The 27125-nt window shown below is 37.4% G+C and overlaps 2 protein-coding genes across 2 annotated transcripts; one reads left to right on the top strand and one right to left on the bottom strand.

The window, feature by feature from the left end:
• Nucleotides 1-8255: 8255 nt before the first annotated feature.
• Nucleotides 8256-9168, bottom strand: LOC112187940 (probable calcium-binding protein CML41). The gene is made up of 2 exons (XM_024326915.2): nucleotides 8912-9168; nucleotides 8256-8793 (listed from the first exon to the last, which is right to left on the bottom strand). Exons 1-2 carry the CDS (start codon nucleotides 9094-9096, stop codon nucleotides 8388-8390), a joined length of 591 nt encoding a protein of 196 aa, XP_024182683.1. The 5' UTR covers nucleotides 9097-9168; the 3' UTR covers nucleotides 8256-8387.
• Nucleotides 9169-22476: 13308 nt separating this feature from the next.
• Nucleotides 22477-26670, top strand: LOC112183900 (probable vacuolar amino acid transporter YPQ2). Its single transcript, XM_024322218.2, has 12 exons — nucleotides 22477-22936; nucleotides 23026-23068; nucleotides 23244-23270; nucleotides 24328-24432; nucleotides 24520-24629; nucleotides 24751-24928; nucleotides 25093-25197; nucleotides 25495-25590; nucleotides 25760-25780; nucleotides 25884-25942; nucleotides 26035-26125; nucleotides 26371-26670. The coding sequence occupies exons 1-12, from the start codon at nucleotides 22713-22715 to the stop codon at nucleotides 26452-26454; spliced, it is 1143 nt and encodes a 380-aa protein (XP_024177986.1). The 5' UTR covers nucleotides 22477-22712; the 3' UTR covers nucleotides 26455-26670.
• Nucleotides 26671-27125: the final 455 nt, after the last annotated feature.

Genomic DNA, 27125 nt, shown 5'->3' with positions numbered 1-27125 from the left:
TGAAATTGAATTGTGATTCATACAACACCACTCAACAATCAATAATGGTGGCCGGCAAGGTTGTTATCCCTCCTTCAACCAGAAGTTTGGTCATCACGTACCTATCTCTACTTCTTCTTCTTCCTCACTAGTCACACCAAACCATCACCGAATGAGCCTTTTTTTTTTCCTTTTCATCATCTCCCGCCTTTATTACTTACCCCAATAGTACTTGTATCAAGTTCTTCAACTCTAAACCCAATAAAGTTGTGAACTTGAAGAGAATCTCTTACTCTTCCTTTCTCTCAATAATGCTCACTGTATTTCATTTCCTGGCGAAGTCTTTCTAGTTTGGACCGTCGAAATGCAGTCACAAGCGGCGTTAGTGGATAACAGAAGTGTCTGGTGACCCGAGGTGGCCATGGAGTCGCCCAAGGGATGAAGACCAGGAGGAAGAAGAGGATCACTATGTCGAAGAAGGCTGCCAAGACCAAGTCCAGGAGGTGCCATTGCTTAGGGATCCGCTTCGATGTGGGCAAATTTAGGTGACCCATTTCAGATTTTGTTTCAGATCAAATTGGCATGAAGGATTGCAAATTGGAGAGGATTGGGTTCCTAGGTCGTGGAAAGGATTGGACTTTGAGGTGTAGATGCGGGAGATTGGGTGGGTTTATGGTTTGGAGGTGAAGAAGCTCTTAGCTCTTGTCCCTTCCATCACCATCCCTCTCTAATTTTTGGAAAATGGAATAGTGAGAACTAACTGTGTGTAGAGAGAAGAGAAAAGACAAGTTTACCTTTGAAAATATGCCAGGTGGCATGCCAATTAACGGAGTCGTTAACAGCAGGTATCATAATTGGGCGGGGTTTGTTAGTCCAGGTACTAATTTGCTATTTCTAAAACTTAAGGAAACTTAATTATCAGTGGCGAAAACTTTATATATTGTTTCTAAAATTTTCCCAAAAGAAAAACCATACACTTGAATTGGAATTGTCAAATAAGAGCAAATTGAGGGTGAAACATGTAGAATTCGATTGGAGAAATTAATGGCATTCAAATTACAAGATCACACCGAATATGTAAGTTTTGCCTAGTTGCATGCGTAGTGGTTTCTTTTATGTGTCATGCAGAAAGAAAAGTAAGATATTTAACAAAATGCTTCAAAGAGTTAAAAATATGAAGATTAGAGCATCTTTAGCAATGATAGTGAAAAAGTAAATTGGAATTGGAATTGGTCTACTCATTTCATTTCATCGTCCCTTTATATATGGATAAAATTACAACGGAAATATCAATTACAATGATGACATTAAATGCTGATTGATCTGTAATCGATGCAGATTGATGGTAATCACTAATTCCTTGATTCTCTCTTCGTCAGTCACTTTGACGAAGGCACATAATGTGCTTTTCCTTTAACACTCCCCCTTGTGCCAAGTCAAAGACAAAATGGTGCATGAGTTATTGCCTCACTAAAAACCTTGCCAAGTAACAATAAAAACCCTGTGGGACAAAAAATACACCTTGGTCGAAGGACAAGAGCACAACGCACCTTCTACATTTGAGGATGACATGTGTGTGTTAGACTCCCTTTGATGTCTACACCTCCCCTTGATACTTGCATTAATCAAGGGAGCTTGGAAAGTCTTCGCATTCCTATGTTTTTCACATGTTTCTCAAATGTGGCCTTGGGCAATGATTTGGTGAACAAATCGGCCACATTCTCCTCAAACCTTACTTGATTCACTTGAATCTTGAGGAGAGCCTGTTGTTACTGATTGTAGAAAAATTTTGGCAATATGTGTTTTGTGTTATCACCCTTGATATAACCTAGCTTCATTTGTTCGATGTAAGCTGCATTATCTTCATAAATACAAGTAGGCTCTTCAGTGGTAGAACTCAGACTATTAGTCCCTCGAATATGTGTAATGATAGCTCTTAACCATATACACTCACGAACCGCCTCATGTAGAGCACTGATCTCTGAGTGGTTCGAAGAGGTAGCCACAAGGGTTTGCTTGGTTGATCTCCAAGATATCGCCGTGTTCCCAATGGTAAATGCATAACCAGTTTGGGAACGACCTGTATGTGGGTCAGAGAGGTCCCCAGCATCAGCAAAACCAACCAAAACATCATTTGGGGTTTCCGTGTAGTGAGTGGTGCTTTCGCCATCAATATTTCCTTTAGGGATTACAGTTCCATCAGCGGTCCCTCTTGTCTATTTGTAGGGAAAGAATAGTCCCAAGTCAATGGTTTCTTTTAGGTATCGAAAAATATTCTTGATACCATTCCAGTGACACTGCGTTGGCGCTGAGCTAAATCTAGCTAACAAGTTCACTGAGAATGCAATGTCTGGTCGAGTACATTGGGCTAAGTACAATAATGCGCATATTTCACTTAGATAGGGAATTTCAGCTCCCAACACCTCTTCGTCATCTTCCTTTGGACGAAATGGATCTTTCTTTGTATCCAAACTTTGACCGATCATGGGAGTGCTAGCAGGATGCAGTTTGTCCATGTTAAATAGTCTGAGCATCTTTTGGACATACGCAGACCGGTGGATTAGTATTTCACAAATTCAGTGTTCTAGTTCAAGGGCTAGACAGAATCGAGTTTTCCCAAGATCCTTCATCTCAAATTCAGATTTCAAGTAGCTCGTGGTTTCTCTTATTTCATCAAGAGTACCTATTATGTTCATATCATCGACATATACAGCTACAATTGCAAATCTAAAACTTGTTTTCTTTATGAATACGCAGGGGCACAATTCATCGTTCTTATATCCCTTCCCAATCAAGTAGTCGCTTAGACGAGTATACCATATTCGCCCGGATTGTTTAAATCCGCAAAGTAAGTATTTCAACCTAATTGCAAACGCACTCCGTGGTTTAGAGTCACCTGAATTGGGTAATGTAAGGTCATCAAGCACTTTCATATATATCTCTGAATCTAGATCCCCATCAAGATATGCAGTAACCACATCCATGAGTTGCATTTCCATTCCTTCGGAAGCTACCAAGCTAACTAAGTAGCGGAACGTTATAACGTGCATTACGGGAGAGTATGTCTCCTCGTAGTCAATTTCAGGGCGTTGTGAGAAACCTTGTGCCACAATGCGAGCCTTGTACCTCAGGACTTCATTCTTTTCATTACGCTTTCTGACAAAGACCCATTTATGTCTTACAGGCTTTACACTTGGTGGGGTTAGCACTACCGGATCAAATACCTGTCTCTTTGCCAGAGAATCTAGTTCTATCTGGATTGTTTCTTTCTATTTAGGTCAATCTGCTCTTTGTTGACATTCTACAATAGAGCGTGGTTCGATATCATCGTGCTCTATGATTTCTTGAGCAACAGTGTATGCAAATACGTCATCAGTATGTATGGAAGATTTTTCTATCAACTCATACGCACTCTCATAATCCATTGGGATTTTTTTGTTCTCTGGAATCATTTCAAACATCGGAGCGTTCTCCAGTATTGATTCATGGATATAACTATAATCAGAGACAATCTCATGAGAGGGATTCTCTACAATGATGATTAATGGATCGGTTTGTGCCTTACTCGCCCTCTTCTTCCTTGGGTGAGTGTCAATCGAACCAAGTGGCCTACACCTCTTCCTTTAGGGAGCCACGGCCTCAACCACACCTCCACTAAGTGTGGTTGTAGTGCCTCTATCTACGGCACGGTGCCCTTTGTTGGGGACTTACCTTGCAGGCATATTTGCAGCTGATATATGTGATCTCGTCACTTTTATGATATCAGTAAACGCATCAAGTATCGAATCTGCTACGTCTTAAGATTGATTATTCTTTTCACTTCAGTTTCAAAGTGAAGTGCGGGGATCAAAATGAGACAGAGTGGGGAGAAACCACGACAATTCCTCCCTTGGAAATTTTTTTTTCCTATCTCCCCCTAACGATGGGAACATTGTCTCATCAAAGTGACAATCACAAATCTAGCGGTAAAGAGATCGCCTGTCAAGGGTTCCAAGTAGCGGATAATTGTTGGGGATTCGTATCCAACATAAAAACTTAATCGTCTCTGAGGACCCATTTTGATGCATTGTAGGGGCGCAATAGGCACATATACTGCGCAACTAAATATGCGTAAGTGTAGGCTCATATCCACTTACCAACTAGTATGCAGAAAATGGTTCGCTAGCAGTGGGTCTGAAATGAATAAGTAAACCTGCGTGCAATATTGCATAACCTCATGCAGATATAGGCAGGTTGGTGCGCATAACCAATGCCCTAGCCACAATCTGTAGCCTTGTGATGGTGGCTTCTGCGAAACCATTTTATGTATGCACATGGGGTACATGATGCTCTACTTCGTTCCCAATAGACATGCAATATTCATCAAATGCTTTTGATGTAAACTCTCCAGCATTATCAAGCCTTATAGACTTGATAGGGTGATCATGGTGGTAAGCCCTTAAACGTATAATCTGTGCAAGGAGTTTTGCAAATGTAGCATTTCTTGTGGACAAGAAAGTGACATGTGACCAGGGTGTCGAAGCATCCACCAGAACCATAAAGTACTTGAATGGTCCACATTCTGGATGGATAGGTCCACAGATATCTCCTTGTATCCTTTGTAAGAATAGAATGTTTTGTTTTGTGTCTTTAGCATAGGAATGTCTCGATCCTGTTTTTGCTAAAAAATAGGCTTAGCAAAACGAGTGATGTGCCTTTGAAATAGTCAATGAGGCATAATGGGAAAGAGGTAGTGCTTCTGGTACTTCAGAAGGCAATGGCTGCATTTGAGTGGTACTAGGACCAACACCTTGCAGTGTGGTGGATTTTTCTCCCATTTTATTTTTCACTCAAAAGAAGGGATGTCCATATGAGTTCTTTAAAATACGGATCATCATGTCACGACCAGGGTGCCCTAGGTGGTCATGCCAAAGCCTGTATAAGTCAGTGTCCCACATTTCATTGTTGGTGACTGCATAGGATTCAATGATCCGAATCGTAGTGAGGTACAATCCACTAGATTGACTCATTAATTTCTCTAAAAATGCATTTTCTTCCACATTCATTAGAGGTAATGTAAAGGTATTCGGTTCCATTCTTACAGTGTGTATTTACATGATAACCGTTGGCATGAATATCTTTGAAACTTGACAAGGTTCGATTAGCTCTTGGTGCATACAGAGCGTCTTTGACTTTAAATATATCTCATATTCTTTAGAGTATTTCTATTTGCGTAGAATCGTATTCTTTTCATTCTAATAATTTTTTTTCTAGATGTACTGCTTTACATCTTTATAGTGCTATTTCGAACCATGTAAATCTGTGTAGTAAATAAAATCGAATAAATTCAGTGCTTCAGAATAAAATTCAAAATTTATTAATAAGCCAACGATAATCAAATCAAAGTCTTGTTTAGAAATCTAATTTATGAACTCTTTCCTGTTTGACTGAAGGGTTCTTCGGTGCCCTTTGCACCTTGTTTCCATAACCACTGGGGCCAGCACCACCATCTCTGCGCCCTACATTGGGAGGGCCTCCACGGCCCATACCACGACCCCCACGTCCCTTTCCATGTGGTGCATTATTGCCATGTGGGTAGGGATCAACACGTCCAACTCCCTTTGCATTGAGGTTCTGTCCACCGTGCACTTTGCCATAATTAGCCTTGGGAATATTCGTTCTCCCAATGGACCTGGTCATTGTTGCTCAAAAGAACCTCATTATGTCTTTCAGCCACTTGCAGTAGGTTGATCAGCTTATTGAAGGTTGTGATTCTTTTGTTGTCATATTTCAGCCTATACTGGTTTGCTAGTATAAGTGCTGAAGTATGAAAAGTGGAAAGAGTCTTCTGGAACATATTATCTTCTGTGAGTTCCTTTCCACAGAAATGGAGACGTGCCTTGAGGCGCAACATGTCATTGTTGAAGTCATGGACCATTTTGTAGTCAAGCAAGCGGATTTCATTCCACTGAATGGTCAGTCCTGGGAGTAAGGTGTCATGAATATTCTCAAAACGTCCCTCAAGGGCATCCCACAGTTCTTTGGGTGTCTTCAACTGAAGGTATTCCAAGCGTAGGCTAGGATCAATATGTTGCCTCATAAACATTAAGGCACTTGCTTTCACCTTATCAGACGGTACATTGTCTTTGGGGTCGGTAATGGTGGCAGTGTAGTCTTTTGCCACAAAGGCAGTTTCTACATCGGAAACCCAACAGTGGTACTCAAGTCCTTCTGAGTCAAAAATATCAAAGTCAGGTCGAGTTGGATCAGCCATTTAGTTTTTTTTTACGGGAAGAAGAAAGAAACTAGAAAATCAGGGTTTTTTTTTTTCTTTTGTCTATTGTCTCTGAGCGTGCTGATAACATGTAAAAGTAAATTGGAATTTGAATTGGTCTATTCATTTCATTTCATCGTCCATTTATATAGGGATAGAATTATAACGGAAATATCAATTACAATGATGACATTAAATGCTGATTGATCTATAATCGATGCTGATTGATGGTAATCATTAATTCCTTGATTCTCCCTTCGTCAATCACTTTGATGAAGACACATAATATGTTTTTCCTTTAACAGATAGTTATTTTTGAGTTAAATTTTAGTCAAAGTAGCTAAAAAGTCATTTTGGTTAGCCACTTTAGAATTACGTCTGCATCAGTGCTCTCTAAAATAGTTTTGAATTTATATTATTTTTTAAATGAAGATTAAATTTTTTAAATATATTTACAAATTACATAAAATAACTCAAAATGAATGTTTTAAATTATAGAGAGCATCATCTCGCTCTCTATATTTAGGAGCGAGATAGCTAAAAGTTATAATGGAGAGCTACTTAGGAGTCTGGTGCAGCTGCTAAAAGGGTGATTCTAGTTGGACCTCCAAATTTGATATTTGGACCTCCAAATTTGATATTTGGACCTTCAACTTTTTTCAATTATTAATAGACTTTGTCAAGTTATATGAAAAGACAAATAAGGACAACGAGAGAAAAATAGAAAAAAATATATATATATATATATACTCTTCTTACCTCCTCCAACCAAATATAACATTCAGCTAATTTTTTTTTAAAAAAAAATTCCAAATTCCTTATATTGCCTATATAGTTTTACAATTTACCCAAAACAATTAAGTAAAAATAATAATTTCTATACATGGCTCATCATTTAATACAAAAATAAATTCAAAACAATCTGATTTTGAATTTTCTTAAGCTAAATTAATTGAATATTATGATATAGCTATTACTCGATCTTCCAACCATTGAAATCCTACTTTTAACAAATTCAAAGAGATTCCAACAACATATCAAGATCGAGAACAAACACTCTGATTAATTTTTGTGGATGAGAGACTTACTCATAAGAGAGCAATATAATGTGATTTTGATTCATTCTTCTTCTCGTGGTTGAAGATAGAGATAAAAAGTAGAGTAATAGATTGTTGTATCTCATGTTCAAGGACGTTATGGTAAAAAAAAAAGGCGTTATGGTAAAAAAATAAGGAGGTCTACTTAGCTTTTCAAGTATTCTAAAAAGTAAATTAGAGGTGTACTAAGTATGGAGGTCCAAATAGCAAATTTGGAGGTCCAACTAGAATCACCCTTGCTAAAATATATAAAACACTAAACATGCTCTCTAAATTAGCTAAGGAGCCAAAATAAAGAGTCTGTTAAAAATGCTCTTAGACCAATAAACTAATAAAATGTAGCTTCTTTTTTTTGTTTTCTAGTTAAATCGATTATGCAAACAAAACAATTAGGAATCCACTCTTATGGATGTGCAACCTTCTTCATCTTATCCCCACATATAATTTTTTTCTTTCTTTCTGGATTCGTTCACATGTTATCTCATCTTTTGAACCCAAAAGGTCAGTGTTTTTAACTCATGTGACTTGATCTAGGGTACAACCATGTCTTCTACGTCAAGTTTTAATAACTTCACAGTTCTGATATCACGTTAATGGATTATCACGGACCGACTGTGCATCTCAGCTTCATCATTTATGTCAGACAAAGAGTGCTAACCGAAGGTTGTTTTACAGTCAAACCTACACCACGCTGAAGCTTATCTTTATTCTTTCTTTTCCTTACTTCCCCCTTAAATCCTCATCCTCCTAACTTAGCTTCATCTTTATTTGTCGAAAAAAAATAACTTAGCTTCATCTTCAAGCATTTGACAGATGGCATTATGGGGCTCCTCAACCTTGAATATATGCCTCTGCCATAATTGCACTACAATCTGTCAATCTTGGAAAACATATATACTCAAAAAAAAAAAAAAAAAAAACTTTTCTTCAAAGCAAAGCAAAACCGAATCATAGTTTGCGTTCATTGATTACCATATCAAGAACCACGCAACTAAGCGCTTACATACATATTCTGTGATTCGTTAATTAGGTAATCTTTTTCGCAAAATTAAAGCCGTTTAAGCCATCATTCGATGAAACTCGTTAAAATCAAGCACCCCATTCCCATCAGTATCATAAACTTGGATCATAGTCGCACACTCATCATAGGACTTGGTGTCTCCGAGTCTGTGCAACATCCTCTGCAAGCTTCTTGGGGTTATGAACCCTTTCTCCAGTTCAAACATCTCGAAAGCCCTCTTCAGATCCTCGTCCTTGCCGCCTTCCTTCTTCATCAGCTGAAGAAAATCCTCAAAGTTTAACAGACTGTCCCCGTCGGAATCGAGCTCCTTGATCACAGTCTCGGCCTCTTCATACGACATGTACTCCCCTGTGGACCCAAAATAAGCTCTCAGCTCCGTGGCCGAAATTTTTCCATCTCCATCTCCGTCGAAATAGCGAAATACTTCTCTGAACTCATCTTCCCTGTGAGAAATTAGGGTATCAAATACAAGTCCGAAAATACGTACGAGAATATTGCTGATGTATCGAAAGAAAAAAAACTGACATTCATTGAAATTACAGACGAGACAGAGAGATATACCTGTTGGTATGTCTTGGAGTGGTAGCGGTAGTTAACGGAGAGAAAGGGGAGGTGGGAGAGGTTGAAGGCGATGAGATGGACTTCGACGATGATCGGCGACGAGGGAAGCTGAGCTTGAGACTCTTGCTAGCAAACCATTTGGAAGATTTGGAGTTTCTCTGAATATCATTGGCTATTGCTGCCATTGTGAACAGGGTTGTTTGGTTCAAGAAATTTGTGTGGAAGTGGAAGAGATTATATAGGGAGAGGAGTAAAAGCCAGAATAAATTATCTTTATGGGACTTGCTGTGAAATTTCAAGGGGGTTAAGAAATGGGGAAATGTACGTTAGCTCAGACTTTTTAGGTGGGGAGGAAGCTGCATGGTAGCTTCCTGGGGACCCGAAAATTGATTGTTCAGTGACGTCTATCTGGAGGGTTCTCGCATGATGCTGTACAGTGTGATGCAAGTTATACCAAAAAACAAAAATGTTTTATGTTGGTATATATTCATTTTGGACTGGGAGATAGATATGCGTTCCATAATTTCCTTAAAGTCGGCGGAGCTTGACTGAGTTTCAGTCTGGATTTTTGACCTAGCTCCTTGCCATATAGTTCATGTACAAGCATCTGATCTATAGAAAAATTTTAGTCTTTTTAGACGAATGGAGCAGCGCAACATTCACTAAATTTGAATCATGAAAAGACGTGATAGTGTTTTATTTATTTAATATTTTTCACTTTAAAAAAAAAAATTAATTGAGAAAAAATTTGAGCCCTCATGTTAAATTGATCGATATAAACGCTAAGTAACAATAAATAATCATTTCCAAAACTGTTCTGCGGTGAGAGATGATACTGAATATGGAGAAATTATATACTAGCAGATTTCACTCCCTGAATATCAGCAAATACTATATATGATTTCAATATATTTCACTCCCTGAATATCAATAAATACTAAATATGATGTCAACAACACCCCTATAAAGTATACAATATTTAGAGAAAGCCCAATTAATTTGGTCCAATAATTGTGCGGACTTTCCAGCGTGGGGGAGGGTGGAGGGAAATTATTGATCAAATTGTGGGTCTATTAATTAATAGTTATCAAGCTTTGCAGTTTGCAGGTGAAGTGGGGAAATTGACTGAAAATTGGTACGTCTTTGGACCTACGAGGCTACGATCGAGAAGACTTGAACAAAAGCAAAAAACAAAAAGAAAAAAAGTTACCAGTAAATGGTACTACAACTAGTTTCTGAAGGCCAAGCAGCATCTGAATCGCCAAAACTATCTCTGGCCATTTGTGTGTGATACAATGTCACAGTTCCAAAAATCCAACACAAACATCATCCATATTGGATGTTATATGTCTATAAATATCGGTATGTATATTGACATGATTGGAGTTGCACAGGACTAAAGCTCCGATGTATCATATATGATTCTCGATTAATGCATTTTCCATTTGATATTCATAGAAAAAAAAAAAAAAAAACTTAGTCCTACTGATCAATTTCTCACCACAGAACTATATATGGGCTTTGATGGTATAACCTGGCCTTGTGAATCAGTAACCCAAGGCCCTCAAAACTTATTCAATAAGGCTCGTATGTCTGGCCTATGTGCCTTCTCAAAAATTAGCATCAGACAATTTTGAGATCCAGCACAGCCATTGACCTAATTAGTCCTAACTAGCAGGTCTTTGCCTTAAACCTAGGGATGGCAAAAATCCCCATCGGGTAGGGTACCCATCGGGTATTCGACCCTAACGGGGAGAAATTCGGGGGAAATCGGGTAACGGGGATGGGGATCCCCAGTATTCGAATTCTGAAATCGGGTACGGGGTAGGGATGGTATTTTGATCCCCATCCCCATACCCACCCAATAAAAATTATCTGAAATACATATTTATATATTATATATTTTTGATATTATTTATAAATAAATATTTATGTAAACTTTATCTTTTTGTCAATATTTAAATTCTATTAATAAATATGTTCAAAAAAAAGAAGATTCTTTTAATAAGAAATCTTTATCAACATGTTAATTTTCCTTAATTGAAATAAGAAATGTATTTTATTTTTATGTTTAATTTTAACTTCATATTTTATAATCCATAATTATTTATATAAATTTTTATATAATAAATTATTAATATTGTTAACGGGGATTTGGGCGGGTACGGGGACCTAATCCCCAATGGGGATGGGGACGGGGAATCCCCAATATCTTATTACGGGGATTGGGGAGGGTACGGGGATGAAAAATGAAGTCGGGTATGGGGATGGTAATTTTATCCCCTTACCCTACCCTCCCCATTGCCATCCCTACTTAAACCTTTATAATTGAAAACGGGTTCAGTTTCTAAATCATTATTTAAAGAGATCACTAAAAAAGAACTAAATTCGACCAAGGTGATGGTGGAGGAGCGTGGCCAACCACCGGAGTGGTGACGGGCGACTAGCAGATCTTGGGGTTGAGGTACGGATGGTAGGCTTCGGGCCTTGGGCCTTAGCCTGCTTGGGTTGCAGCAATCCAACCTAGCTGGGCTAGCCCACTATCTTTACTTTTCCTTTTGGATCGGGCTTAGGATGGGCTATTGAGGTGTGGCCTAGTCCTATGCTATCTTTAATTAAAGATGGTCATTTGTTGGATGCTGTGATGTACACCATTGAGGTCTCCAAGAGTCAAAGTTTCAAGATAGTGCTTTGATCTAAGATTTTGTAGGCGTAGGGTTTTTTCAGTTTTTCTTTCAGAATAAGTGAGCTTTTCTCTACCCTTAATATTTTGTTCTTAGATTAGTTGTTCTGATTTAGGGCGAGTTACTTTTGTTTTTTAGTCTTTTGTTTTCTTTTGTACATTATGCTTTGTGCAGTTTGCTTTTGTGCATTGAATTGTCATATGAGGGATTTTCGAATCCCTCTACATTGACCGAGTGAGATCATTGATATTATTAATGGAACCAGATTCTGTTTCCTTAAAATAAAATAAAAACAAATCTATCATTTATTTATTTCATCGTTCAGTTATATCAAGTAAATCGACCTAATGTTAATAATTGAGATTCTCATTTTGAGATATATCAATTATATTTTGTAGAAACTCGTAATATCATTTCGGGATGTTCTCAAGATGTTTATTGTAATAAAGGGTTTAGGCTCAATGTCACCCATTTTGTATTCTACAGTTTCATTAATTAAAATTTGAGGGCAATCGCACCGCCTTTTGCTTAAAAAAAAAATTGAGATTCTCATTGTAAACCACCTGTTTATTTGATGCACGTGGTTGAATGATTATATGGAGACCAATTTGGTCAATTTCTATAAAGATTGTGACTATAAAGATTAATTAATCACAACTAGAGTGAATTAAAAAGTTCACCTAGGAAAATTTTGTCTTATAATGGATACGTAACAATATATGCACTCAAACACTACTAGAATTTTGTCTATAGGACACCCTCCATTAAGGGTGTCCATTGTTTGTAAAGGGCACCAATTAATTGATTAGCCACCATGCAGCCACCAATTCAATGTTAGTCCCCTTTGCTGCCGTTTCCATTGAGACTTAGGACACCCATTCTAGGAATGGTGTCTCTCTTTCTACTTTAGCAATACTGGGTCCTGCACTGCCTAATCTGACTAACCTGATTGCTGATGATTGGTCATTGCCACCAATCATTCGGTGTGAAATGAAGTAATGAACCCAAGCAAAAGAAAAAAAAATTTGAAAAATGAAAATGCCAATTATTTCACCCCAAAATTTTATCCTCTTTTATCATTCCATTGCCAATATTACACCAATAAATAAATTATTTAACCTCATAAAAATTGATATTAAATACTTCTATTGCATCAGTGATAAATTACATAGCTTGCTTTATCATATTTACAAACTTTAAAAAATACAACACCATGTCTATACATAATTTACGGCCCCTCCCACCAAGGTTTGATCAGTATCACAATGTTTGCCGTTATGATTTCTAGTACCTGCCAAAGAGTAAGTGCAATGAATACATAGGGTTGATGTATCCTAGTCAACTTCTTATTGTTAATCATTAACCAACCAAATGAAAATAGAACACCATGATCAGTAAAGTTACCATTTTTTATCCCAGGCCAAAGGTATCAATATTCCATTTAACCCTCCTACTCTTGCTGCATTTGAGAAAAACCTACAAATAGAACAATCAAGTAGAAGATCAAAACAACACCAAATAGGTGATTGACTTCTACGCATCAATCACTCAATTATCTGAAGCATATATTGACACAGTTACATTTGCAATGTATTTAGTTGCTATGCTGCATATATAACATGGACATGAAGAGCTTGGGTTTCATAATTGTGCTATTATGGCTCATTTTGGCATCAAAAGAAATAAAGAGACAAATATAAGTTGATGTGAAGTATCACAGTATTATCAATGAGAAGCCATATAATTAGTTTATGAATTTTAACAAGTGGGCGTCCCGAGTTATTAATTATATGCAAAAATTCAAAAAATCATACTGTACAAATGGAGATATTATGACACGAAAGAAATGAGGGCATTGGTATTGTTTGACACTTTGGAAGGGGCATTTGTGGAATGCCAAAACCTTGTTAGCACTTCTTAAAACTTTCGTGTTATAATCTCGCGATTGATAAAACATTATTTTTAGAAGTTTCTCCAACTGACAAACCTAAAAAATCTCGACCCAATATTTTTAAAATAATTTTCTAGGTTTACTGACTTTGAAAAATTGTAAAAAAAAAATCGGCTTAGATTCATAATTGCTTAAACGTCACGAAAGTCCACGGAAATCATTGTGCAATACAGTTACTGCAAAGCAGAAAACTGCAGTTTCAGAATCAGATTTCTGGGAATGGTATTGAGGAGCAATTCTTGCACTCTTCCAACTGCACTTTTGCATAAAGGGCCAGTGATCCTTGAAGACATAATGTTATACTCTGACAAGAGCCAAAGAGCTGGTAAAAATCGTCGACGAGGCAATAGGAAATCAAAGTCAAAGCAGGCTTCCCAATAAGGCAGAAACTGTCAGCTTTTCACGAAGCTTTTTTGGAGATCTTTTCCGGCGACATACTTGAAGTTTTTCAAGAATATTGTTGATCATTCTAGAAGATATGATGTCATAGAACACGTAGGAGTCAAGAACCATCCAGAAAAGTGTTTTGGCTGAGACTCTTCTTTGGACGGATTTCTTGGGCATTTTTGGAAGGTTATTGATGCTGAAAATATCAAGAAGAGTCCTAGAATGATTCCTCAAGATTGTGGGAAGATTACTAAGGCTTGAAAATCATTTAATTGTGCACCAATTAGAGGAATCCTCAAGCAACTAGGGGAGGCTTTCAACGCAGAATTGGAAAAGGAAACTTGGGCTATGTATTCCATACATATAGAGGCTCTAAACACATTGAAAAGAACCACCCTATAGCGCCATCTTCTGCTCCCAAACCCTAGTTCATAAAGTCTTGAAATTCCCAAGTCTTCAAGAAGCAAAACCGTGCACCATCATCCATCTTCCATCAAGTCTTGCCGTGTTCTTCATCTTGAAGGAGTTTTTGCATCCAAGGGCAGCCTAAAAGTGAATTCGTGGCCTTCACCCTCCCCTTTTACGGTTTTTATCCTCTTGTAATTTAATACTCATGTTTCTATTTGTTGAATTCAAGATTATGTGTGGCTAGTTATTTTTGTTAGGGGCGAGGTTTGAAGCTCCAATTATGTAGACCATATGTTTGTTTAAATCTAGTTTCTTGATCTTTGGTGTGAATTGGTTGTTTATTTCTACTTGATTGAAAACTTTTGCATGTGTATGTTTTATGGTCGCGAACATAGGATTTATTCATGTAATTGGAGCTAGGTTTAGAAAATAATTCACCTAATCGTATTGTTTTCTAATCCACAAGTATGCAAGGCTTTGGACAAAAGCTGAAGTTTTAAACAACTAGAAGAGCATGCTAGGTAGGCGTTCCACACTAGACTGCAACTCTATAACCAATCATTTCCATGAGATCTTAATGCTTCAAATGTGTTGACACTATATGTGTTGTTGATAGGATAGCGTTCTATACCTTGATTGCATGTTTGATAGGCTTAGCTATTGTGTGTTCACATAGACTAAGTAATTAGGGAAACATTAATAAGGGACACGATCTGCTCCGACTTGTTTCTTGGTTGGTTTCTGTTCACACTTAGTAATTGAAACTAGGTTAACTTAACATTGTTCGAAAGTAATTGGTGGTGAATTTCCGAGTCTCTAACATGTTCTCCATCTTATTTTCTCAAAATCAAAAATCAAATTTGTTTTTCTTTTGTGTTCTCTTTTATTTTCGTTAAAAACCAAAAAACCCCAGTTCAGTTCGTTTCAGGATTGCAACGCCCTTTTCAATCCTCCTCTCTGTTCCTCCATCTTTCTTTCTATTGTGTGATGTTTTCTTTAGTGTTAGCTTTGTTTGTTTTCTTTTCTTTTGTGTGATTAATATAGTTACTCTCAATCTCTGGCAAATAAAGATTCTTGCTTACTCTATATTGCTAACGACTACATTTTTGCAGGGTTAAGTTGAGCGTCTATTTTGGGTGTATCAAGTATGCTAACTGAAGGTTCAAATCGGGTTTGGGAACAATTGATGAATTGAAGGTTGAGACTAATTAGGTCGCAGGTGAAGTGAAGTGAAGAGAGAGGTCTTGGCGTTGGCGGACATGGCGGAAGCGGCAACAGGAGGCGCTCTCAGGTTCGGTTCAGATCGTGTTTGTGAAGGAGGCGGCCTCTCTTAATAGAATCGAGTTTGGGGGAAGAAATGAAGGCTGAGACTGATTAGGTTTTTAGTTGTTTAGGTTTAGGTATTTTAGTGGGGAATATAATTCAGTGTGCCTGATCCTATGATAAATATTTTGAGCCTTATTTTAGGACCAATAAAACATGGACATCTATCTCTTTTTTACCCAAGACGGGCCTGACGGGATTTTCCAACTTTTAAAGTCAAGGCCCAGCCTGAATCGTAACTTTGAAAGTGAAGGCTCGGGTCGAACTGTTTTGCAGACATCTGTCTCTTTTTTACCTAAGACGTGCCGACAAGCTTTTCCAACTTTGAAAATCAAGGCTTGACTCGAACCGTAACTTTGAAAGTGAAGACCCGAGCCGAACCGTTTTGCTGAACAAAAAATAAGGTCTGGTTTCGGGCCGGGCTTTGATTGGTCGGTCTGGATTTGCGCGTTTTCTGGCTTAAACGTCCAGCCCTGTTAGCAACTAGTCAACACCAAACCCTTATAAATCCATATGCAAGATCCTATTTTTTCCATGTGGGATGTATATATTCTCAACACGCCTCCGCACGTGTGGCGAATTTTCAAGCCATACACGTGGACAACTTTGAGTGACGTGGAGCCCGTGGGCTGTGAGGCATGCATACATGGGTAACTGTAGGTACAATTCTTGTACATATCGTATTGGCATTCCCATACAAAACTATGACAAAGCCCTTTACTGATCTCGGAGAGTCACAGGTAAATACATCTGCATATGCATGGGATTGCAATGTGTGTTGCAATCCCCGAGTCAGCTGTCAGTTTTATGTGGAGTCTGATTTTGAAAAGTAGGTTTTAGGTTTTATGTATTTATGTCTTTAAAAGATTTTTCTGAGTGTTAAAATCGTGGTGTTGATGCCCTAGGGTTTTTAGGACTTGTCTATTCCTAATTGATTTTCTTTAAGATTTATTGGATTTCATATATGGAAAGTTACTTTCCTAATTAAAAGACAATTAGGGTAGAATCTTTGCTGGAGATGTTTTGCCGTTGGTGCTTGATATATATTCAGAAAATATGCACGGCAGAGGGTGGATCTTTGGAGGCAAGAATTTTGATAGAGTCTTGCATGGTTGTTTGAGTTTGTGTCTTCACAAAGAGTCAAAACACTTGGTCCATGTATAAGTGTTTGTGATCATAGTTTCATATGCATAATACTCTCTCGAGATCAGTAGGGAGACTGTGAAGAAAGAAGAACAAGACTTGAAGATCGTGCAAAGCAAAAGGAGTTCAAGAAGGAAGACAAATTTTGGAGTAGACTTTGTCTTATCTTTGTAGCCAAGCTTGTGCAATTCAAGTCTGTAAAAGAACATATTCTTTATAATAAGATGATTCTTATTTTGGGCTCTCAAGAGTAAGAGCCCCGCAGTGTTTTTAATCTCAGAAGTTGAGGTTTTCACTGCGTAACCAAAATTTGTGTTTTGTTTGTCTATTTTGGTTTCTGCTTCCCAGTAAGGATTGATCCATAGCCTGCAATCCCCGTTTTCCAGAAAACGTATTCTGTCCTTGTATTTTCAGTAACCCGCTCTGATGCCATGATAAAGTAATCTGGAGTTCACATCCAAAACTAATTGGCAATTGATGGAGTGGCCTAACCCTTATAAATCCATATGCAATGTCCCATTTTTCCCATGTGGAATGTATATATTCTCAACGGATGGGATATCAGAAACTGATTAGCGCAAAGTGACATGATCGATATATTCAAATCGATGCCACTAAACACATACACAAATTGTTGTCACAAAATAATGCACCATATATATAAGAATTGCCAATATGAATATGCATAAGGATTTGATGGATTTGATGCATCCTAACCCTACACATACGGATAAGGTTAGAAGTCACTCACGCATGTGGACAATTATCCTAATCTTCGACCTCCTAACCACACATATACGTATATTTACATATTCTAATCTTCAGCCTGGCTAGGCTTAAGTTTAGCTCTTGCCTCTTCTAGTATAGCTCGACAAAGAATAGTCAAAGATACAACAATAATTAACTTGATGAAGAGTTAAAAACGAACGAGATTATTTATAGTAAACACGTCCTACTTTTCTTCAACTTGGTGTATAACATAAATTAAGAAACAACGACAGCAGCAAACGATAGGTAACAAAGACAAAAAATATTGTGATCAGGCTCCACTAGATCGAGAAATCAGAAACAGACTAGCACAAAGTTTATGATATGATTGATAATCGACTAAACACTATCTTAGACAAAATTAAACCGCCGCGTAAACCTCGCAAGTCGCATCATTACACATCGCATTCAACCGAGTATCCGATACGAGTTGCCTCGTACAGAAAGCACCAGAAGCCAAGTTGGTCAAGTAGGAAATCCAGGAAATCGAGAAAACCCTAATCGTTATCTCATATCTGAATCAGAAACATAGTAATCCAGAATATACAGGAGGATGACCGATGGGATGGATAAACCACGAAATCAGAGACGTACACGTGTGCCACATGCTTAAATATAAGCCCAAGTTGCAGCGTACCGTCGTCGCTGTGCTTTCGTCGTTTTGGCAGCTAGCTCTGCCTGAAAGGATCAGATCGAAATGGTTCTCATCGTCATGATGAAAAAGAAAAAGGGTTTCAGCTGTTAGAGCTTTTATTGATGGCTATCGTACACGTAGCAACTTAAACACCGTTTATGTATGTAACTAAAAGGGCAGCTACTCGTCAGAATTAACATCGGTGCCCCTCCTAGGTACTGTGCATCATAAAGTTTAAGGTGATCGGTAGGCCAACGTATTAGCGGTACTCTTTTGTCCTAGCCTAGCTAGGAACAATCAATATGTTGCGACCAGATTAGGTTTTCATGAAATGAGAGAATACTTGGAGTTTCGGTTGTGATATGTGAGGGACGAATCAGGAAATCGATAAGTTGGGTACGTACATTCTAAGTCATCCCAATCGAACCTGGTCTCCATACTGATCTAGGTTCGATTGGGATGAACCTAGATCAGTATGGAGACCAGGTTCGATCGGGATGAACCTAGATCAGTATGGAGACCAGATTCTATTGGGATGACCTAGAATGTACATACCCAACTTATCGATTTCCTGTTGGCTGGTTTTGTCTGTTTTGTGTTTGAATTTGGCCATTATAATGGGTCTTGTTCAGTGTTTATTCTTATCGTTGGCTGGGGTTCTTAATCCTAAAGCATGCATGTGCTCCCTGCCATATAAACCAGTCTTCATATGGATTGTATATATGACAGCCTTAATATGGTTTCAATTCAAACTGTGTTTAACGTACTAGATACCAATTAAAATGAACCATTAGGGTTAAAGGTTGAAGTCAAAAGACTCAAAACCACTTATTGCCTGGGTTATGATATATCTCAGATGAGGTATTAACATGTCGCATGTCATATCGTTTGTTAACTTATAATATTAATTGTTCGGGTACATAAGTGTGTGTTTGTTATTACTATGAATGGTGAAGCGAATGGCCGGTGCCCGTGTAAAATGAGGTTGATGGTGTTTATGTAAAATGAGGCTAGCGGTGTCCATGTAAGTGAGATTGAGGACATCGAAAGACATGGTATGACATCCCAATTCTATGGAAACCAATCCCGGAACTTCTTCACAATTTTGCTTTTTTTTTTTTTTTTTTTCAAAATCATGATTTTCACCCAAAACTGAGCTATAACGTAAACACGGTTTAATTTTTGCCATAATTGTATGTTCTTATTTTATCACCAAAATTTGTTCATCCCTAAATCGTGACGTTTAAGCAATTATAAATCTAAGCCGATTTTTTTTTTTACAATTTTTCAAAGTCAGTAAACCTAGAAAATTATTTTAAAAATATTGGGTCAAGATTTTTTAGGTTTGTCAGTTGGAGAAACTTCTAAAAATAATGTTTTATCAATCATGAGATTATAACACAAGAGAGTTTTAAGAAGTGCTGTGACCTGTTGGTGAATTATAATTCCAACATTGTAAAGGTCATGGGTTTGATTCTGACTGATATATGTAAGGGTGGGGTGGGCTAAGAGTTTTAAAAAAAAAAAAAAAAGTGCTAACAAGGTTTTGGCATTCCACAAATGCCCCTTCCAAAGTGTCAAACAATATCAATGCCCTCATTTCTTGAAATTTTTTCGTGTCATAATATCTCCATTTGTACTATATGATTTTTGAGTAATTATCACAAATGGTACCTGAACTTATCCTCTATTTTATCGATGGTACCTGAACTCCAATTTTGATCACAACCAGTACCCGAACTTTTCAATTTCATTTTAAATGGTACCTAAGGCCACCTTCGGTTACTATTCCGGCCAAAAAACCCAAATCTAAAAAAATAAAAAACAAAATAACAAGTTCAAGGCAAGTTTATTACCAAAAAATCATCACTATATATGATCGCAACCCTTGAAATCATCAAAAATCATCACTATGATCGCCTCCCATGCCGTTTTTAGTCAGAATAGTGACCGAAGGTGGCTCTAGGTACCATTTAAAATGAAATCGAAAAGTTCAGGTACTGGTTGTGATCAAAATTGAAGTTCAGGTACCATCGATAAGATTGAGGTATAGTTCAGGTACCATTTGTGATAATAACCCATAATTTTTTTATTGAGCTTCACTTGAAGGACCTCAAAAATCTCAATTTTTTTAAACAATTTTTCATGTATTTAAGGGATCTATTGCTATTTTTCTACACAGTCATAACTCATAAGTGTTAAAGATTCCGAGTTGCATTCAAATCAAACCAACTACTCGAACATGATATATATCTAGTGATGACAGATGAGAAATTAACATGTTGCATGTCACATTGTTTCTTAACCTCTAATATTATTGTTTTGGTACATGTGCATGTTTGCCACTACTATTTTTTCAGCCTTTCCAGAATGGAAAAGGAGAAACAAACGGAGAAGATGAATACGAAGTTACGAATAAAAGGGGGAGAGAGATTTGATGGTGATGGACTGGTGGACATGGAGCTTTACATATTATATATAGAATAACTAGATCCTAATATAACATTCATAGTCTTAATCATTGTTAATTAATATATGATAAAAAAGTAAGTTCAACTTGCAAGAAAGTGGAGCAGATCAGTTCACTCAAGTATCTTCGTTGGATCCCAATTAGATACGAAAGTGTGCCATTCAGATAACACCCCAAACAGAAGAAACCCGAACACGAATATAAGATGATCAATATTGTTCCTAGCTAGACTAAGTTAGTCTCAAAATCGATAAGGAGCTGATCTAGAATGAAGCAGATTGCAATAATAGACAGAGAGTTGTGAAAATTTACGAGAAAGAAAACAAAATGCATCCATATGCCAAATGAGCTTCGATCTTTAATTGAAGTATCTGCCTTACTAAGTAATAAACCGTACCAAAACATGAAGTGTATATGTTCACATGTTGTTGACATGTTTTGTAGCTATCTGCATTATTAACTTGTCCAGAACTACTACTCAATTACTCATGAGTACGTTATCAACGCCATTAAGTCGTGTCGGCTATGGCATAGCTAGCTTTGCAAGCATGAGGGGAAGCATAAGAAAAAACTTCGCATTGGAGGCCACTCTAATTAAATTTGTTAATCGTTGTGGTTAGTTTCAGTTGAAGTTACATATTTGGTTGACTTCAACATTGTAACAATGTTAGTATCATTATAAAAATGTTCAGTGATCTCATTAATTGTCTATAAGACAACTATGTCTCTATCCATTATAATATTTTAATTGCTTGATTTAAGCACATATTATCATTATGTGGCTCCTAGAGTAGTCGAAGTTAATTGGCTCCCACCCTTTCTTGTTTGGGTGAAAATTAATTCTGATGGATCATGGAAACATGAAGAGGGAGTTGGTGGTTATGGTGCTATTTACCGGCATTATAAAGGAAAATTTCTTGGAGCTTTTGCCTCAAATCTTGAGATTCCTAATTCGATTGCAGCGGAGATAATGGTAGTCATAAAAGCCATAAAGATTGCTTGGGTTCGAGTTTGGAAACATATTTGGTTGGAAGTTGATTCATCTCCAGTACTTGATTATATCCGTACACATTTTCTTGTCCCTTGGTCTCTTCGAGTTCGTTGGTTGAATTGCTTATACAAAATTTCTCAGATGAACTTTAGAGCTTCTCATATTTTCTGGGAAGCAAATAAAACAGCTAATGCGTTGGTAAATCATGGTACGTCTTGTTCTAATTTGGTGTGGTGGGATGATCCTCCACCTTTTATAGTATCGTATTGTAATAGTGACATTATAGGTCTACCTCAATTTCGTTTTAGTTAGTTTGTTGTTTGTTTTTTTAGAAGGTTTTGGTTTTGGTCCCCCTCCTGCGCTCTTCTTCTTTGATTAATAAAATAGTATGATAGGGAAGTTTTTTCCTCTCCTATCCACGATCTTTTAGCCAAAAAAAGAAGAAGAACATATTATCATTATGTAATTAATTATAAATTGCTTTAAATTAGAATTTAAGTTCCTTTAAATGTTGTAATTAGTTATGTTAAGAAAAGATGTTTCATTATCGATATTATATTTTCTTATATCCCGTTTAAGTAAATTCTATTTATAACAATGTCATCTTATTTAGCGATTGAAATCTATAAACAAAGTAAGTGTAACGATACTCCTAACACTTAGTCACTTAGACACTACTATCAATTCGTTTCAATTTACATTTTTTATTTTCGGGAAGATAAAAGAAAGTATCATGCGTTCATGTGGAAGAATATGCCTGCCACACAATACTCTATGCCTCAGCACCTACAGTTCCCTTTCCCTCTTGGCAAGAGACACATACTCCCAGACGAAAGCATAGGCATACCACATGTTCATCCCTTGCTATTTTACATATATTTACACTTCACCCAACAAAAGACGACGTTCCGTATCAACTGTTGTTTAACTCTTCTTTAAAACCACCTTCACCACCTCACAAAAACACCACTCAGGCTCATCGGCCAGTTAACAATTTCGAGGTGTAAAGCTTAGCCCCAGCCCTTAGAGATAGAGAGAGAGAATGCCACTGTCTTATTGCATAGCAGAGAGAAAGCCATGCGTGCGTTGGGTTGAGAAATACTTCAAGGACTGCCTCTGCAACCTCCGCGACGACTTCTCCTTCGGTTTCGGGCTTGTCAGCTTAGTCTGTTGGGGAGTTGCAGAAATCCCTCAGATAATCACCAACTTTCAGACTAAGTCAAGCCATGGAGTCTCTCTTGCTTTTCTCCTCACTTGGGTTGCCGGGTACGTAACTACTTAACCGCCTAATTAAATTCTATGTTCACCACCCCAAAAGGGTTAATTGTTTTGTTCTTCTTGTTTTGTTGATGTAGGGATGTGTTTAATCTGGTGGGTTGTCTTCTGGAACCAGCAACTGTGAGTTTTCCTGTGCCCATAGTTTTGTTGTTTGCTAGCATTGTGGTCCAGAAAATTACCACCAGAGACTCTGGTTGGTTCTGGTTAAACCACTATCTTTTTATTTTTCTCAGAAAATTTTCCGGTCAGTTTTTAGCAACTTCTGAATTACTTGTTTCCTTGTAATTGGATGCAGTTGCCTACCCAGTACTACACAGCTCTGGTAATTCCACTATCTGAACTCTGGATTATGCTTCTCTGGGAAATAAACTATTGAAATAACCCTGTATACAGCCACATCTCGAAGGCTGTATACTTCAGTTGCGCGTGAGAATTTCCTCATTCGTTATTTCGTTATTGCGCTATTACTATTTACTACTTCGTAATTTTACTGTTACATAAGATTCTGGTTCAAGTCTTCCAGAGATCAATTATTTACATAATTACCTCATACCCTTAGGCCTCGTTTGGTTCACGGAAATGAATGTAATTCCTTTGTCTTTCCCATTGGAAGGGAAATGAAATTTCCCAACAATTTTCCATTTCGATGTTAAGGAAAGTTATCAGGAAAGTTGTTGAAAAGTTTGTAAATAATGTAATAAAATAATATGTTGTAAGTAGTAAATGTAAGGAAAGAATGAGGGAAAGTGATTCCTTTAGGGTTTGGAAGGAACCACTTTCCCCTTTATTTTCCCTTCCTTCAGTAAATGATTATCTTTCCTTTTGCATCTCAAACGCAGGAAAGGAACAAGTTTCCTTTCTTGATGCTTACTTTCTGAGTTTCTGTGAACCAAACGTGGCTTAAGGTCTCGTTTAGTTCACAGACAGGAACGTAATTCAGACATGGGAAGGGAAATAATGAATTTCCCAACAAGTTTTCATTATGATGTTTTGTAACGGAAATAAAGTTATTAAAAAGTTTGTAAATAATATAATATGTTGTGAGTAATAAATGCAAGGAAAAAAGGGGGAAAGAGATTCCTTTGAGATTTGGAAATAATTATTTTCCCCCTTATTTTCCATTCCTTTAAGAAATGATTTCCTTTCTTTTTGCATCTCAAACGCAGGAAAGATATTTTCTTTCCTCAAATCAAACGTGGCACAAGTCTAAATCTTTGTCAAGCTTGTGATTAAGGTAGAAATAGTTGGCTAATGAATCAATTTGGCATTCTAGATAGGGCCAATCCCACATGTTCAAGTATGTCCAAGTGACTAGGAATGGAGATTTTGGTCATTACATTATGACACATAACACTATATTGTTTTTTTGTTTTGGACAGCTTTACACAACAAGCACTGTAGTGTTGGTATTGCAGAGCGTGTACTACGATTACTTCTATACATGGTGGAAATGTGGCAAAGTCACAGTTAACCAAGTGGCACAAGTACATCATTTTCTCTGCATCATCTGAAGAATTATTAACAAGTTGGGCTATTGAGTTAACATGTTTGTATCGTAAATATTGTTACAGGATGAAGAAGAAGATTCCAGAAAACCATTGAATCCAAAGTTGGTTGATTCAGGCGTCCCAATACCGAGTGCTTCACCCAAAGCCACTCCTAGAAGGGAGTTCTACTATACGTACGTATAGCTTCTTTTCCTATCTAGGAGCTATTATTGGATCCAAAAGCTTAATATCTCCAAAAACAATAAGTCTAACAATGTTGACATATACATGCGACCCGCTTAATAATTTTGACAGGTCAGCTAGATCGATGGCGGGTAGTGGCACTCCGCCGTTTCGAACGTATATGAAGGTAGCCAGAAGTGGTCCTTCTACATTGGCAATAGACAGTGACTCATCTTCGGAGGACGAGTCGGCTCCAGTTGCATCCAAAAAATCTGATAGGACTTCCCAACCCAGGCCAATTCCAAGATCGGTGAGCCTTAACCACCACCCATATCATATGAAAAGCTCTAATTTTAATAATGATGGCAACATATAACTAACCCCAAATGTTTCCTGTTTTACGTTATACGATTTTGAACTTTTGATAGTTTGATTTGACGGTGCATGTATATGTATGTTTACAATGTCTTTCAGGTAGGTTATGGGGCATTTTTAGCTACATCACTTAACTTGCCCTTCGGAAGCAAGGGAATGACACAAGTATTATACATAGGAATTACTGGGAGGAAGCTATTGCAGGTATAATGGTGACTGGAAAATATACATAATTACCGTACAAACAGTAAGATAGGTAGTTGCTATTCACACTCTCAAAACGCATTCCGTAGTCGTATATATGCAGGTTTATTTGCGCTCACTCTTTCTAGAAAGCTAGATATCGTACATTTCTCCAGAGGAGTGCAAATGACAACTCAATTATGGGAATGTTGTTATTTGTTAGTTTATTTTCTCTCATGTGAATAACATTCTGCTGTCTTGTATAAATATGTTCTTCCAAAGACATCAACCGGCCTTATAGTACTATGGTCTGTGCAGGAACACTCGGTGGAGCATAGTGTTTATGGGCAATGGTTGGGGTGGCTGATGGCTGCTATATACATGGGCGGTCGACTACCTCAGATTTGGTTAAACGTATGTATATACTTCAATAATCTAAAAGCTAGATTCCGTGATTAACTTGGCTCTGTCAAAAGTGAATGCAGTAGCTTAATAACTATATTTCACGGTTAGATAAACTCAACTTTTTCCCTATTTTCTTTTTGGTTTTGTTTCTAACTTTGTTATTGTGTATGTTGGCCAGATTAAAAGAGGGAGTGTGGAGGTGACGCTTTTATCCTTTGGTTGCTTCATGAATCATAGGCGTTGGGCTTGTTAACACTAACAATTAGTCAATTTTAACACTAACAAATTTGTATAAACTGCAGGGCTTGAATCCTCTAATGTTCGTCTTTGCATTGGTTGCAAATGTTACTTATGTGGCCAGGTATCTAAAGCCCTCTCTATTTTGCCATGTTTCTATCGATAATGAAGTCTTAGTTCAATACTTGGGTTTAACTATTTGTTTAAATATTGCAGCATACTTGTAAGAACAATCGAGTGGGATAACATTAAAGCCAATATGCCATGGTTGCTCGATGCTGCAGTTTGCGTGGTGCTCGACTTATTTGTATCCTTTTGCTAGCTCCCTAGCAAACGAAGAAACATCGTTTCCATTACATCTAGCTAGCAATGCTTAGTCTAATTACTAGTCACATTATTTATCACATCTCTACACAAAAGCAATACAAAAGAACTCCGTAAATGGTTAGAGATCTGATCAACAGTGTGATCTGTAAATGTGATATATCATTTGCACATTTAGTGAATGTTAGCGATAACTAAGTAGACCTTAACAGACGTACGTACTCACAGATAATACTGCAGTACATGTATTACAGATACTGGAGGAAGAGGACTACTAGTGGTGATGAGGAAGACAATATATACTACAAGTAACGAGACAAAGCTGTAGGTACTTGGTGGATTGGACATTGCGAACAGTGTATATGCCAGCTGAAAATCCAGAGCTCGAGTTTAGATCGATCATTATTAATCATAACCTTTGTATCATGCATATCCTTCCTACTATAGTACTATTGCTTGGGGATTTCTTCTAGAATGAACTTTAATTAATTTGTATTATATATTTCTTTTGGGTTTGGCAACCACCAACAGTCATCGTCCGCCATCACCAGTTCACCACCACTACGTACAATATATACAAGCTTTTGAATTCCTCCAACTTTGTGGTCAATTATAAATTGTGACCACAAATAAGGGAAACCCGGTGTTTAGAATATCTTTCTTCGCCTGAGCTCCTACCGAAGTTAAGAACTGAACTGAGCCATTAGCTTGTCATGTCGATCACGCAGAGGACTTGAAGTCTTCTCTCCTCCGTTGCTTGTAGTCGCACTAGTGAATGATTGCCGAAGCCATTTTCATTAACTTGTTTCCACGGTGACCTGATCGAGATTGGACCAGAGTGCGAAAGTTGATATTTCTAAAATGTTTGGTGGGTATGACTAAATTGTGCTGATACTACTGGCTCAAACTTCCATCGTACTATAGGATTTTCGTCGGTTTTGATCATTATTAGGTCTACTTAGGGAAGATATACTATTTTAAAG

Source organism: Rosa chinensis, chromosome 2 (assembly GCF_002994745.2).
Source record: "Rosa chinensis cultivar Old Blush chromosome 2, RchiOBHm-V2, whole genome shotgun sequence".
Lineage (NCBI taxonomy): Eukaryota > Viridiplantae > Streptophyta > Magnoliopsida > Rosales > Rosaceae > Rosa > Rosa chinensis.
The sequence above is the reverse complement of the archived record's forward strand: the minus strand, read 5'-3'. Positions and strand labels throughout refer to the sequence as shown.